We start from the raw sequence: 14,790 nt of genomic DNA, 5'->3' as shown, positions 1-14,790 counted from the left end.
GACTGACACTCCTGGTCTAAGACACCTACCTTTTCCTCCCAAAAATATATATATTACCTCACCCAACACAGGTTTAATAAACACAAAATAGTCAAAAAGCCATAAGAAGATGGAATACCACCCAACTCAAAGGTTTGTTGGCACAATATGAATGCCCTAGCACGGTATTACATCTTACCAAAAACAAAAAAAATCTCAGTTTGAAACCTTAACACATCTGACCCAAGCTAATGAAACAATATTAGTGTAGAATGTATGTAAGAAACAATGCAAAATGTGGCTTCACATTATAGCAGATTATTAATGAAATTAATAATATTACCACACTGCTCTTCCCCAATCTGATGCTCTGTACATGCCTTCACCCTCTCAATCAATACCCTCCCATATAATTTACCAGGAATACTCAACAAACTTATACCTCTGTAATTTGAGCACTCACTCTTATCCCCTTTGCCTTTGTACAATGGCACTATGCACGCATTCCGCCAATCCTCAGGCACCTCACCGTGAGTCATACATACATTAAATAACCTTACCAACCAGTCAACAATACAGTCACCCCCTTTTTTAATAAATTCCACTGCAATACCATCCAAACCTGCTGCCTTGCCGGCTTTCATCTTCCGCAAAGCTTTTACTACCTCTTCTCTGTTTACCAAATCATTTTCCCTAACCCTCTCACTTTGCACACCACCTCGACCAAAACACCCTATATCTGACACTCTATCATCAAACACATTCAACAAACCTTCAAAATACTCACTCCATCTCCTTCTCACATCACAACTACTTGTTATCACCTCCCCATTTGCGCCCTTCACTGAAGTTCCCATTTGCTCCCTTGTCTTACGCACTTTATTTACCTCCTTCCAGAACATCTTTTTATTCTCCCTAAAATTTAATGATACTCTCTCAGTGTGGTTTCAGAAGTGGTAGAGGATGTGTGGATCAGGTGTTTGCTTTGAAGAATGTATGTGAGAAATACTTAGAAAAGCAAATGGATTTGTATGTAGCATTTATGGATCTGGAGAAGGCATATGATAGAGTTGATAGAGATGCTCTGTGGAAGGTATTAAGAATATATGGTGTGGGAGGCAAGTTGTTAGAAGCAGTGAAAAGTTTTTATCGAGGATGTAAGGCATGTGTACGTGTAGGAAGAGAGGAAAGTGATTGGTTCTCAGTGAATGTAGGTTTGCGGCAGGGGTGTGTGATGTCTCCATGGTTGTTTAATTTGTTTATGGATGGGGTTGTTAAGGAGGTAAATGCAAGAGTTTTGGAAAGAGGGGCAAGTATGAAGTCTGTTGGGGATGAGAGAGCTTGGGAAGTGAGTCAGTTGTTGTTCGCTGATGATACAGCGCTGGTGGCTGATTCATGTGAGAAACTGCAGAAGCTGGTGACTGAGTTTGGTAAAGTGTGTGAAAGAAGAAAGTTAAGAGTAAATGTGAATAAGAGCAAGGTTATTAGGTACAGTAGGGTTGAGGGTCAAGTCAATTGGGAGGTGAGTTTGAATGGAGAAAAACTGGAGGAAGTGAAGTGTTTTAGATATCTGGGAGTGGATCTGGCAGCGGATGGAACCATGGAAGCGGAAGTGGATCATAGGGTGGGGGAGGGGGCGAAAATTCTGGGAGCCTTGAAGAATGTGTGGAAGTCGAGAACATTATCTCGGAAAGCAAAAATGGGTATGTTTGAAGGAATACTGGTTCCAACAATGTTGTATGGTTGCGAGGCGTGGGCTATGGATAGAGTTGTGCGCAGGAGGATGGATGTGCTGGAAATGAGATGTTTGAGGACAATGTGTGGTGTGAGGTGGTTTGATCGAGTAAGTAACGTAAGGGTAAGAGAGATGTGTGGAAATAAAAAGAGCGTGGTTGAGAGAGCAGAAGAGGGTGTTTTGAAATGGTTTGGGCACATGGAGAGAATGAGTGAGGAAAGATTGACCAAGAGGATATATGTGTCGGAGGTGGAGGGAACGAGGAGAAGAGGGAGACCAAATTGGAGGTGGAAAGATGGAGTGAAAAAGATTTTGTGTGATTGGGGCCTGAACATGCAGGAGGGTGAAAGGAGGGCAAGGAATAGAGTGAATTGGAGCGATGTGGTATACCGGGGTTGACGTGCTGTCAGTGGATTGAATCAGGGCATGTGAAGCGTCTGGGGTAAACCATGGAAAGCTGTGTAGGTATGTATATTTGCGTGTGTGGACGTATGTATATACATGTGTATGGGGGTGGGTTGGGCCATTTCTTTCGTCTGTTTCCTTGCGCTACCTCACAAACGCGGGAGACAGCGGCAAAAAAAAAAAAAAAAAAAAAAAAAAATATTACCAAGTCTGATCAAAATTAAACGCTGTTTGGCAAAGCTGGAGGTTTGGAAATAGAAATTCACAATATATGTAAGAACAAATATAATCATGTATTTCTTCTTTATTTTGGGGGCTCCAGTCATTGACAAAAGTCTACATCAAGTCCGAAACTTAACTGAAGTATTGAGAGGATAATGAAAGAGAAAAAGAAGAGACAAGGGAAAATTTTTTTAGATTTTTGGGAAAGTGAAAAACTTCATTTTCTAAAATGTGTCAGGTCATAGTGATTGGGTAAAGACATGAGAGCATAGATAATACTAAATCTTTGAGGTACAGGGAAAGAAACAGTTATCAAAATGGCCATCCTTGCATTGCTACAGCTATACAGTAATCATGTGATGCAGCAGCTCATTGAGTATTGTGTCGTGTAGCAGTCTAGCTAGTGGTACGGGCACACAAGCAGCCAGCTCTCAGGAACAAAAACTAAAGGTAATACCTAAAGAAGAGGGAAAATAAACCAACTATTCGGCATACAGCAAGTGGGTCAAGTTTTAGAATTAGCATGAGAGAGATGACTAGTTTTTGACTCAATTCTGTCAAGTAAGGATGCAGAGTTAGAACCAATCCTGATATGAGAGCAATACTCCATACAAGAATGGAGCAATCCTTTGTATAAACAGGAGAACAGAAATTTATGCATCCATAAACTAAAGGAAAGAAATTTAGAAAGAGAACTATCAGTTTCTTAGAACCAGCCTTAGCTATTTCTGGAATGTGGGGTTTCCAAGATAGAGTGGGTGTTACAGTGATACCAAGTATGTTCATTAAGTTAGGTGGAATTACAGAACCATCAAAGAAGTGGAAGATACGGATACTGGCTGTAACTGGCAGGCTTCCAATAGACTTTTTTTTTCATAGATTTTTTAAAGAGATAGATGGCTTTACCATACAAGGGTCCAAATGCTTTGACTAGAAGGAAATGCTTACCTAGTGTATACTATTCTAGTATTATCAAGAGCAGAAAAAAATCTATACCTTATATCAGTCAAGTTAGCCATAGCTACACATATGTGCTTGGAAGCATATATCATGAGAGGAACTTTATCAATAAGAGGTAACACTGCCAGAGGAATTAAAGATAAGAGTGGAAGTGTCTCCTTCTTGAAGGTGACTGGCATCAACTGACCAGATGAACTTCATGCAGAAAAGTGTTATTTCTTAAATTCTGAGCCTTTAGTTGTGGCTGTTTGAGATTAAATAGACTGCTCAAGACTGTCAATGATGTTAGTTTATCATTCATTTAGAAAAAGAATACACTGACCATGAAAGAGGTATACTGCAGATACAGAAGCAAAGGATATTTATCAAATAATCACACACCACAATCCTAGACATGGGAAACATAAATAATCTGACTACACAAACTTGGAAGCACCAGACATAAACAGAGAAGTATGCAAGCTAATCATAATTCATCATCACTATCCTCACGACAACAAAAACACACTCATCATCATAAACAAATTACCCACCTAAGGATCGCATGCCCTGATATGGAGCCTTATAAGCATGCTCAGAGCATCCCCTCAGCAAAACTTCTGCCAACTGCCGAGCTAAGGTCAAACGAAGATGCTGCGTGGCAGTTGATTCCACAGCTGAGAGCATGCTCCTGTTTGGTCAAACTACCAGCATGAAAATCTCATAAAACACACATATATATCTCATGATATCTTAAGAGCTAGGGACAGAATGATAGACTGGGTGAAAAGTAAAAGTATAAAGTATCAATAAAATTATGTACAAGAAAAGATGCTTATACCCCACTAACCAGAATTTCCCCTTAGAAAAAAATTCAATTGGAAATGGTTCATATATTGTCCTTTGTGAGTACATCAAATGTCTCATATCCAAACTTCCCTCAAACAGACATATGGTCAGCTATAATGATACCTTATCTTGCAATACGTTCCTGTCCCAGGACCCCCTTCTACAAGACTCAGAAAGCCAGACACATCCACTGGACAGAACCACAAGTCAAGTGCAGTGATACTGTGTGTTTGTTTTGGTCTGGAGAATGCAGGTCAATTGAAGAGTAGGTGATCAGTGTCTTCGGTGTTGGAGTTGCATTTTGGGCATAAGGAGTCATATCATATGTTGAAGTGTTGCTTGTAATATTGGAAAAATGGGGGGTCCAGAACATAAACAAAAAATTGTAACTTGCACATGTTAGGATGTGTAGGGTCTAATGACTAGTTGCCTAAATATCATTATTCCTTTTATCATTATTATTATCATTGTTATTTATTTATTTTCTATTTTGCTTTGTAGCTGTCTCCCGCATTAGCGAGGTAGCGCAAGGAAACAGACAAAAGAATGGCCCAACCCACCCATATACACATGTATATATATACACATCCACACATGCAAATATACATACCTATACATCTCAACGTATACATATAAATACACACAGACATATACATATATACACATGTACATAATTCATACTGTCTGCCTTTATTCATTCCAATCGCCACCCCGCCACACATGAAATAACAACCCCCTCCCCCCTCATGTGTGCGAGGTAGTGCAAGGAAAAGACAACTAAGGCCACATTCGTTCACACTCAGTCTCTAGCTGTCATGCAATAATGCACCGAAACCACAGCTCCCTTTCCACATCCAGGCCCAACACAACTTTCCATGGTTTACCCCAGACGCTTCACATGCCCTGGTTCAATCCATTGACAGCACGTTGACCCCAGTATACCACATCGTTCCAATTCACTCTATTCCTTGCACACCTTTTACCCTCCTGCATGTTCAGGCCCCGATCACTCAAAATCTTTTTCATTCCATCTTTCCACCTCCAGTTTGGTCTCCCACTTCTCCTCGTTCCCTCCACCTCTGACACATATATCCTCTTGGTCAATCTTTCCTCACTCATTCTCTCCATGTGACCAAACCATTTCAAAACACCCTCTTCTGCTCTCTTAACCACACTCTTTTTATTACCACACATCTCTCTTACCCTATTATTACTTACTCGATCAAACCACCTCACACCACATATTGTCCTCAAACATCTCATTTCCAGCACAGCCACCCTCCTCCGCACAACTCTATCTAGGGCCCACGGCTCGCAACCATATAACATTGTTGGAACCCCTATTCCTTCAAACACACCCATTTTTGCTTTCCGAGATAATGTTCTCAACTTCCACACATTCTTCAACGTTCCCAAACTTTCACCCCCTTCCCAACCCTATGATTCACTTCCACTTCCATGGTTCCATCCGCTGTCAAATCCACTCCCAAATATCTAAAACACTTCACTTCCTCCAGTTTTTCTCCATTCAAACTTACCTCCCAACTGACTTGTCCCTCAACCCTACTGTACCTAATAACCTTGCTCTTATTCACATCTACTCTCAGCTTTCTTCTTTCAAACACTTTACCAAACACAGTCACCAGCTTTTGCAGTTTCTCACCCGAATCAGCCACCAGCGCTGTATCATCAGCGAACAACATCTGATTCACTTCCCAAGCTCTCTCATCCACAACAGACTGCATACTCTTATAATAATAATAATTATTATCATTATTATTATTATAATTATCATTATCATTATTATCATTATTATTATTATCCCTGGGGATAGGGGAGAAAGAATACTTCCCACGTATTCCCTGCGTGTCGTAGAAGGCGACTAAAAGGGAAGGGAGCGGGGGGCTGGAAATCCTCCCCTCTCGTTTTTTTTTTCTTTCTTTTTTTTTTTTTTTCAAAAAGAAAGAACAGAGAAGGGGGCCAGGTGAGGGTATTCCCTTAAAGGCCCAGTCCTCTGTTCTTAACGCTACCTCGCTATCGCGGGAAATGGGGAATAGTATGAAAAAAAAAAAAATTATTATTATTATCATTATTATTTTTATCATTATTATTATTATTACTACTATCACTACTATTATCATCATTAACATATAACCCCAAGACCCCTTCTCTAGGGGCTCCTGCAGCTTTGAGGCGTTACTGGACTCTGCCTGATTGTGGTTCTACCTATATCTGTGAGAAGATCAGATACTCCTACTAACCTGTATCTACTGATAGCTTTATCTAGCTGTCCAGCCTTCATATGCAGAATGGGTGCACGTTGCAATGCTGTTTCCAAAATTACACCAATCTTCTTGTTCTCAAGGCCATTTGGTGGCAATGGGGATGTTGAACCTGAGTAATAGAATTTATTTAGATTTATTTTTCACAAATAAATAAGGTAATGCAATATCTATATGCCATTTGTCTGCTCTTGATAATCAACCTCTTTGATGCAGTACACTTGTAAAATACATGTCATTAATACACCTTTTGTATCACATAAAAGATGCACCATTGTTACAGGGTACTGGGTAACTTCCTTACTGACACTTCAGGTAACTACCACATCTTTCATGTCAAGCATTTGCCATAATGACCAATGATTAGGCAAAGTTCATGGCACATATCCTTTCACAGTGGGCCTAACACATAATCTTGTGTAATTGTAGTGTCACATGAATGACCTCCAATTTGCATGGAATGTAAATAATATGGCATGATGCTAATCATATTTGTTGTCAGAGTTTGATGTATACTGAGAAGCAGAAGGGATTTGGAATTCAGGAAATGCTACAGTACCACTTACAACAAAAACATCTGGTATAGTATGAAAATCTTTCACATATCAAACATAAATATTATCAAAAAAGCTTGCAGGTAAAAATCATTAAAAACAGGAAATGTCTTAAAACAAGAACATAAAAACGTAAGAGTGGCAGGAGTTGACTCTTGACACTGATCTTCCTTACAAGCACTCTGTGTACCAAACAGTAAACTAGTACAGAATAATAAAGGAGTTAATGTATCAATTACATGCTATACATGTATCATGATTAAAAGAAACTAAATGAAACAGTGACAAGCATCAAGCCAGGGACCAAAGAAAAGTTTTAAGTCATGACTATGGCAACCTTATATGGAACAAAGCTACAAACTCTGAAATGCCCAAATAAGCCAAAGCCTCCTTCACTTCACCCTTCCATTTCCTTCTTGGTTTCTCCCTCCCCCTCATCCCTCCACTTCTAACACATAGATCCTCTTAGTCAGTCAGTCTTTGTTCATTCTCTCCATATATCCAAATCACATCAGTACATCCTGGCCAGCTCTCTTAATCAGACCACACTTCTCTCTCATCTTGTCATTCCTTACCCAGTTAACCTGCCTCACACCACATGTCCTCAGGCATTTCATTTCTAGCACATACAATCTCTTCCTTTTGCATTCAATGCCCAAAATTCACTTATACTACACTTTTGGACCTCCTAAACCTTCAAAGATACCCATCTTTACCCTCACAAACACATCTTTACCCTCACAAACAATGGCATATTTAATCTGGAACTTACCACCTTGCACTGTTTAACAATGCTCCACAGCTCCTTCTTCACCAGTAGTGCCAATGCCTCTTATGCTCTTGATTACTCACTAACCTTGGACTTTACTCCCTGAATATTCCCTAATCATTCAATCCCCTTCCTTTTCAACTTAGTTGTACTCAAAGCCAGAATGTCCCAGTTCTTCTTATCAAACATAGAGCATACCTCTCCCAAATTTTCATTTTTGTTAAGTCCAGACGATTCAGACAACCCAGCCTGAACCTTTGAGGACAATCCTTGCTTGGCTTTTTCCCTTGCTCCTGTTTTGTAAAGGAATGAAACAAATGGGGATGATTTCCATATCTTCACTCTTGTGAGTAGCTTCATACATTATGGAGGATATACATGGGTAAAATTCTTACTCTACTTCCCCTAGAATCAGTATCTAACCTAAATAGCATCCACAGTACCCATCCTGAAACCCTTTAAAACCATCAAATCCCCTCTCTTCCTACCTTCCTACATTACTACTGACATCAGCATTCAAACTCATCAAAAATGATCCACAAGTCAACCACAATATCTCATGGTGGAAGGAACAAAATATGGTATATGGAAAAAAGAAGTTGGTATTACAAAGAAGTGTACAAAAATGCAAATACTACAGTGTTTGGAGGAGGTCCTATGCATGCCACTCTGCTGAGCAGTAAGAAAGAGTAAATCTATATGATTATATATTTCTCTATGGTAAAAAGAAAAATTCATCAAGGACTGCAAGGATTTGATATTTACAAGAAATCTAAACCGGACAGTATAACAGTATACAGAGATAGTTTGTTTATAAGTAAGTTACCTGTCGTGTTAGTTGTTGGCAAAGACTGTAAAGAATGAGTGGATGGTGTAGAAGACAGTTTGTCTTGCTCTTGAAGATACAAGAGAGTAAGATCGCCTGCCAGCTCAAAACATCGGATCATCTTCTCTGCCTTTTCTGCACGCTGGTACTTGCTATTGTTTGAAAGGGGAACCTTCTCAGAGCACAAACCTGAAAGTTTTGCAGAAGTTTAGTTAGAAAGCTTTACTCTTCATTATGTACTATAGAAAAAGTAATGATAATATACATGTATATCAGAACAGTCAAAACTTTGCAACAAACAAGCATGACCTCAAAGCTAAATGATTAAAGAAAATACAAATCTTATCCTTTTAACATTCACTACTAAATGAATTACAAATTTGATAATATTCACATTATGGCTATTTCTCATTTTTTTTTTTTTTTTTCAAACTATTCGCCATTTCCCGCGTTAGCGAGGTAGCGTTAAGAACAGAGAACTGGGCCACTGAGGGAATATCCTCACCTGGCCCCCCTCTCCGTTCCTTCTTTTGGAAAATTAAAAAAAAATTGAGAGGGGAGGATTTCCAGCCCCCCGCTCCCTCCCCTTTTAGTCGCCTTCTACGACACGCAGGGAATACGTGGGAAGTATTCTTTCTCCCCTATCCCCAGGGATAGCTATTTCTCATATGCTGGGAAAATTTTATGACCCTTTTTGTTTTAAAAGGGTCATACAATTTTCCAAGCATATCAGAGTTCTTGCTTTTGGTGTAGCACATATAGGATGTTTTATCATCATCTCATCCTTAAGAACTGTACAGGATGTATCTCTATCTAAATGTGCAAAAGAGCAAATTCATGTTTTTTCTTATTAGTTCACAATACAAAAATCAAATACTTCTGTACAAAAACTACTTATTTCAAAATGGTCCTCTTGAGACAATATACTTTGGTAAAGTTGATATAATACTTCCATCATACTGTACTTACAAAAGACACTTTAAACACAGCTTGCTATATGTGGCACCTCTATCTATCAATACAACAAATCTGGGTTCCCTGTCAAAGTAGGACAGGAAATCTATGTCACTTCTAAGCTCTTCAGCTGCTTAGTTTCATCCTTACATTTATAAAAGTCCATAAGCTTTTCTTGAAATGTCTATTACAAAAGTCTCCCCACTCACCAGGTAACTAATGCAGTCAACAACTTACACTTTAAGAAATGTAGATTTTAACAACTGAAAAACCTTTTCTCTCTGAGGAGGTGTTCTGTAAACATGAGATTATATTCCCTGGAAATATATGGGTTAGGATTTTCTAACATTATGATTTAACGATCAGGTACCAGTCACTGCTCATCCTTTGCAACTGACCCAAAAGTACTTGGAGCCATATGCTTGTTTAACAGGTCCACTCTCAGCCAATGAGCAACAGCCCCTGGGCTGAGACCATCAACCCACCTCCTACCAGCTGCCTGGAGCTGACAATTCACAGATTGCAGGCACCTATCTAAAGGAGCAACAAAATATTCAGCGACCATAACTTGCATCCATAAAGTACAGCTGGGATTACTATCCTATCAAGACTACTCATCTTCAATCTCACAGACAGTGCGCTATCCTTCCTCACAATCCTCATATGCACCGAGAACATTTGCCCCCCCTCACCCACCATATGGTTCACTTCTGCTCCAATAATTACATCTGCCGTATCCTCAGCTAATAATTACATCTCCTGCCATATCCTCAGCTAATCATCGAAAACATTCCAAATCCTCCAGTTTTTCTGCATTCAAACTCACCCTCAAACCAACATATCTCTCCCCTTGCTAAACCTCATAACTTTATTTTTGCTCACATTAACTCTAAACTTACTCCTTTCACACACACTCCTAAACTCAAACATAAAGTTCCTTAAATCAGAGCTGTGCCATCAGCAAACAACAACCGACTCATCAACTAGTCACCCCTATCGCAGTATAGCGCAGGACCAATTCATTCTTAAAGACCCTCTGATTTACCTCCCTCATCATACCACTTACTGACAGATATAACATATGATGAAATCACACACCCTTAACAAAGACCCATCTTCCTCTCAAAACACTCCTCCCATTCCCTTCCTACTTGTAAATATGCCTACTCACTAACAGGATCTAGTAGCTTTCCTTTCACACCATACGTTCACAGGACCTTCCACATGGCATCTCTATTAACTCTATCATACTCTGTCTCCAATTTCATAAATATTACATACAAATCCCTCTCTTTTTCCAGGTATGATTCACATGAAATCTTTGATGGCTTTCTGTGACTCAAACATCCTTCAATGCTTCCAAGTCTGATATTCTGTGCATACTACCAGTCTCACAATTAACACTTTCCCATAAAACTTATCAGGTATACTTAACAGACTTATACCATTGCAATTTGAGCATTCACTTTTCTCCCCTTTATCTTTATATAATGGAACTCTACAGGAATTCTACCAGTCCTCAAGCACCTTTCCTCAGGTCATACATACACTGAAAATCCTAACTAACCAATCAAAACTGTCAACCACTTTCATGAGAAATTCAGCAGTCATCCCATCCTCTCCAACCAATCAGCCAAACTTCATCATATTCAAGACTTTCACTGTCTCCTCTCATTTCGGTAAATCATTTGCCACTGGCTCTCTTGCTCTGCATATCTTCACACTTCAAACATCTTGTATCTGCCATTATATCATTCAACAGTCTTTCATAATACTCTTCCATCTCTTTTGAACTTATTTTTTGCCTGTACCCACTTTCCCATCTGTTCCCTTCAGTAATGCCCCTTTTGCTCTCTTATTCTCTTCACACTCTTCAATTCCTTCCAAAATATTTTCTTGTTCTCCCAGAAGGCTATAAATACTCTCTCACTACAGCTCTCATTAGCCTTTTCAGCACCTTTACCTTCCTCTTGACCTCCTGTCACTTTCTTTCACATATCTCTCAATCGTTTACACTCACTTTCTGCAAGTAGTACTTATATACCTCCCTTTTCTCTTTAATTACCAACTGATTTCCTTTCTTAAATGTCCACATTCCATTTTCCACATGCTACACATTTCACCCACATATATAATCAAACCTTCCTTGAATACCTCTCATTCCTTACTCTCCCTTATTTTCACAGTCAAACTATGCCAATCTTCTTCACTCAAACTTTCCTGATATCTTTGCATACAAGCATTTCTTCCAAGTTCGCTTACTTTCATTGCCCTCTTCCCTTTATGTCATTTCTTCTTTTCTTAAGCCATTATAAACATTCAAACTTACCACTACCAAGCTGTGATCAGACATTACACCAGCTTCTTTGCATTCACATCTATCAGTTTGTACTTTACAAATTTATCAATCAGGGCATCATCCAATAATGCCTTCTCACCTCTAACCCCACTCACTTATATATACACTGTACTTACTTTTTTATACTTGATTGCTGTTTCTCAGGTTAGCGAGTAAGTGCCAGGAACAGATGAAGAAAGGCCAAATCCGCTCACATCCATTCTCTAGATGTCACATGTAATGTAACTAAACCACAGTTTTCTGTCCACAACCAGGCCCCACAGGGCTATCCTATGCACACTTTTCACCCTCCTGTATGTTCAGGCTATCACTCAAAATCTTTTTTACTCCATCCTTCCAAATCCAACTGGGTCTCCCAGTTCTCTTGCACTTATGTATGCATCATTTTTTAACTAGGTATTCCCAATCACCAGTCCTTTTTCAGCACACTACTTGACATGCTAATCACAATTTTCAATTACACCAGGTGCACCATACCACCCAACTGTCCCCAACTGCCACAGCAGCCTATTCTTGCAATCAAATCTTCTATCACTAATATTCAATCCCTCCCATAAAAATTGCTGACACAGCCACTCACTTCCTAAAACACTCATCTCTCTTCCCCACTTCTTTCACTACCAGATGCAGGAGCACAAACAATCACTTATCCCTCATAATCCACTTTCATTCTCACACATATCAATCTGGAATTCACTTCCATACACAGTTCAACAAATTCCCACAACTTCTCCTTCAGAAGTGCAACCCCATCCTTTGTTCTGTTGTTGCACTAACTCCAGGATTTAACCCTCAGACGTTCCCAATCCAATCTTTCCCCTTCCCCTTAGGAGTAATTTCACCCCACAAACACAACCTCTTTCCCTTCTTTAGCTCCAGATTACATTTAGGCACACCCAGACACCCTAGCCTGAACCTTTGAGGAGGATGAGCACTCCTAACTTGGCTCCTTTTGTTCCCACTTCTAGAAATTGAAATGCAAGGATGGGAGGGTTTCTCCTCACTGCTTCAGCCTCTTTTAATTGCCTTCTACAGGACATACAATATATGAAGGTAGTATTCTTTCTACCCTATCCCTAGGGATGAAGAACATATGAGAGTTGGGGTGAGAGACTATCAGTAAATTTTAGGGAGAATAAAAAGATGTTCTGGAAGGAGGTAAATAGGGTGCGTAAGACAAGGGAGCAAATGGGAACTTCAGTGAAGGGCGTAAATGGGGAGGTGATAACAAGTAGCGGTGATGTGAGAAGGAGATGGAATGAGTATTTTGAAGGTTTGTTGAATGTGTCTGATGACAGAGTGGCAGATATAGGGTGTTTTGGTCGAGGTGGTGTGCAAAGTGAGAGGGTTAGGGAAAATGATTTGGTAAACAGAGAAGAGGTAGTAAAAGCTTTGCGGAAGATGAAAGCCGGCAAGGCAGCAGGTTTGGATGGTATTGCAGTGGAATTTATTAAGAAAGGGGGTGACTGTATTGTTGACTGGATGGTAAGGTTATTTAATGTATGTATGACTCATGGTGAGGTGCCTGAGGATTGGCGGAATGCGTGCATAGTGCCATTGTACAAAGGCAAAGGGGATAAGAGTGAGTGCTCAAATTACAGAGGTATAAGTTTGTTGAGTATTCCTGGTAAATTATATGGGAGGGTATTGATTGAGAGGGTGAAGGCATGTACAGAGCATCAGATTGGGGAAGAGCAGTGCGGTTTCAGAAGTGGTAGAGGATGTGTGGATCAGGTGTTTGCTTTGAAGAATGTATGTGAGAAATACTTAGAAAAGCAAATGGATTTGTATGTAGCATTTATGGATCTGGAGAAGGCATATGATAGAGTTGATAGAGATGCTCTGTGGAAGGTATTAAGAATATATGGTGTGGGAGGCAAGTTGTTAGAAGCAGTGAAAAGTTTTTATCGAGGATGTAAGGCATGTGTACGTGTAGGAAGAGAGGAAAGTGATTGGTTCTCAGTGAATGTAGGTTTGCGGCAGGGGTGTGTGATGTCTCCATGGTTGTTTAATTTGTTTATGGATGGGGTTGTAAGGGAGGTAAATGCAAGAGTCCTGGAAAGAGGGGCAAGTATGAAGTCTGTTGGGGATGAGAGAGCTTGGGAAGTGAGTCAGTTGTTGTTCGCTGATGATACAGCGCTGGTGGCTGATTCATGTGAGAAACTGCAGAAGCTGGTGACTGAGTTTGGTAAAGTGTGTGGAAGAAGAAAGTTGAGAGTAAATGTGAATAAGAGCAAGGTTATTAGGTACAGTAGGGGTGAGGGTCAAGTCAATTGGGAGGTGAGTTTGAATGGAGAAAAACTGGAGGAAGTGAAGTGTTTTAGATATCTGGGAGTGGATCTGTCAGCGGATGGAACCATGGAAGCGGAAGTGGATCATAGGGTGGGGGAGGGGGCGAAAATTTTGGGAGCCTTGAAAAATGTGTGGAAGTCGAGAACATTATCTCGGAAAGCAAAAATGGGTATGTTTGAGGGAATAGTGGTTCCAACAATGTTGTATGGTTGCGAGGCGTGGGCTATGGATAGAGATGTGCGCAGGAGGATGGATGTGCTGGAAATGAGATGTTTGAGGACAATGTGTGGTGTGAGGTGGTTTGATCGAGTAAGTAACGTAAGGGTAAGAGAGATGTGTGAAAATAAAAAGAGCGTGGTTGAGAGAGCAGAAGAGGGTGTTTTGAAATGGTTTGGGCACATGGAGAGAATGAGTGAGGAGAGATTGACCAAGAGGATATATGTGTCGGAGGTGGAGGGAACGAGGAGAAGAGGGAGACCAAATTGGAGGTGGAAAGATGGAGTGAAAAAGATTTTGTGTGATCGGGGCCTGAACATGCAGGAGGGTGAAAGGAGGGCAAGAAATAGAGTGAATTGGAGTCATGTGGTATACAGGGGTTGACGTGCTGTCAGTGGATTGAAGCAAG

At 40.1% G+C, this 14,790-nt stretch overlaps 1 protein-coding gene across 3 annotated transcripts in view; it reads right to left on the bottom strand.

Moving 5' to 3' along the window:
* Ttc7 (tetratricopeptide repeat domain 7) overlaps positions 1–14,790 on the bottom strand; it is a 137,019-nt gene that overhangs the window by 97,995 nt on the left and 24,234 nt on the right. For all 3 annotated transcript variants that reach the window (XM_071668515.1, XM_071668513.1, XM_071668514.1), the window contains 3 exons: positions 8,561–8,749; positions 6,391–6,523; positions 3,835–3,971 (listed from right to left, as the gene is read on the bottom strand). In XM_071668515.1, coding sequence (XP_071524616.1) covers positions 3,835–3,971; positions 6,391–6,523; positions 8,561–8,749 — 459 coding nt within the window. The remainder of the gene's footprint in view (positions 1–3,834; positions 3,972–6,390; positions 6,524–8,560; positions 8,750–14,790) is intronic.

This window comes from Panulirus ornatus, chromosome 13, assembly GCF_036320965.1.
Source record: "Panulirus ornatus isolate Po-2019 chromosome 13, ASM3632096v1, whole genome shotgun sequence".
NCBI lineage: Eukaryota > Metazoa > Arthropoda > Malacostraca > Decapoda > Palinuridae > Panulirus > Panulirus ornatus.
This window is presented reverse-complemented; position numbering and strand designations above follow the sequence as displayed.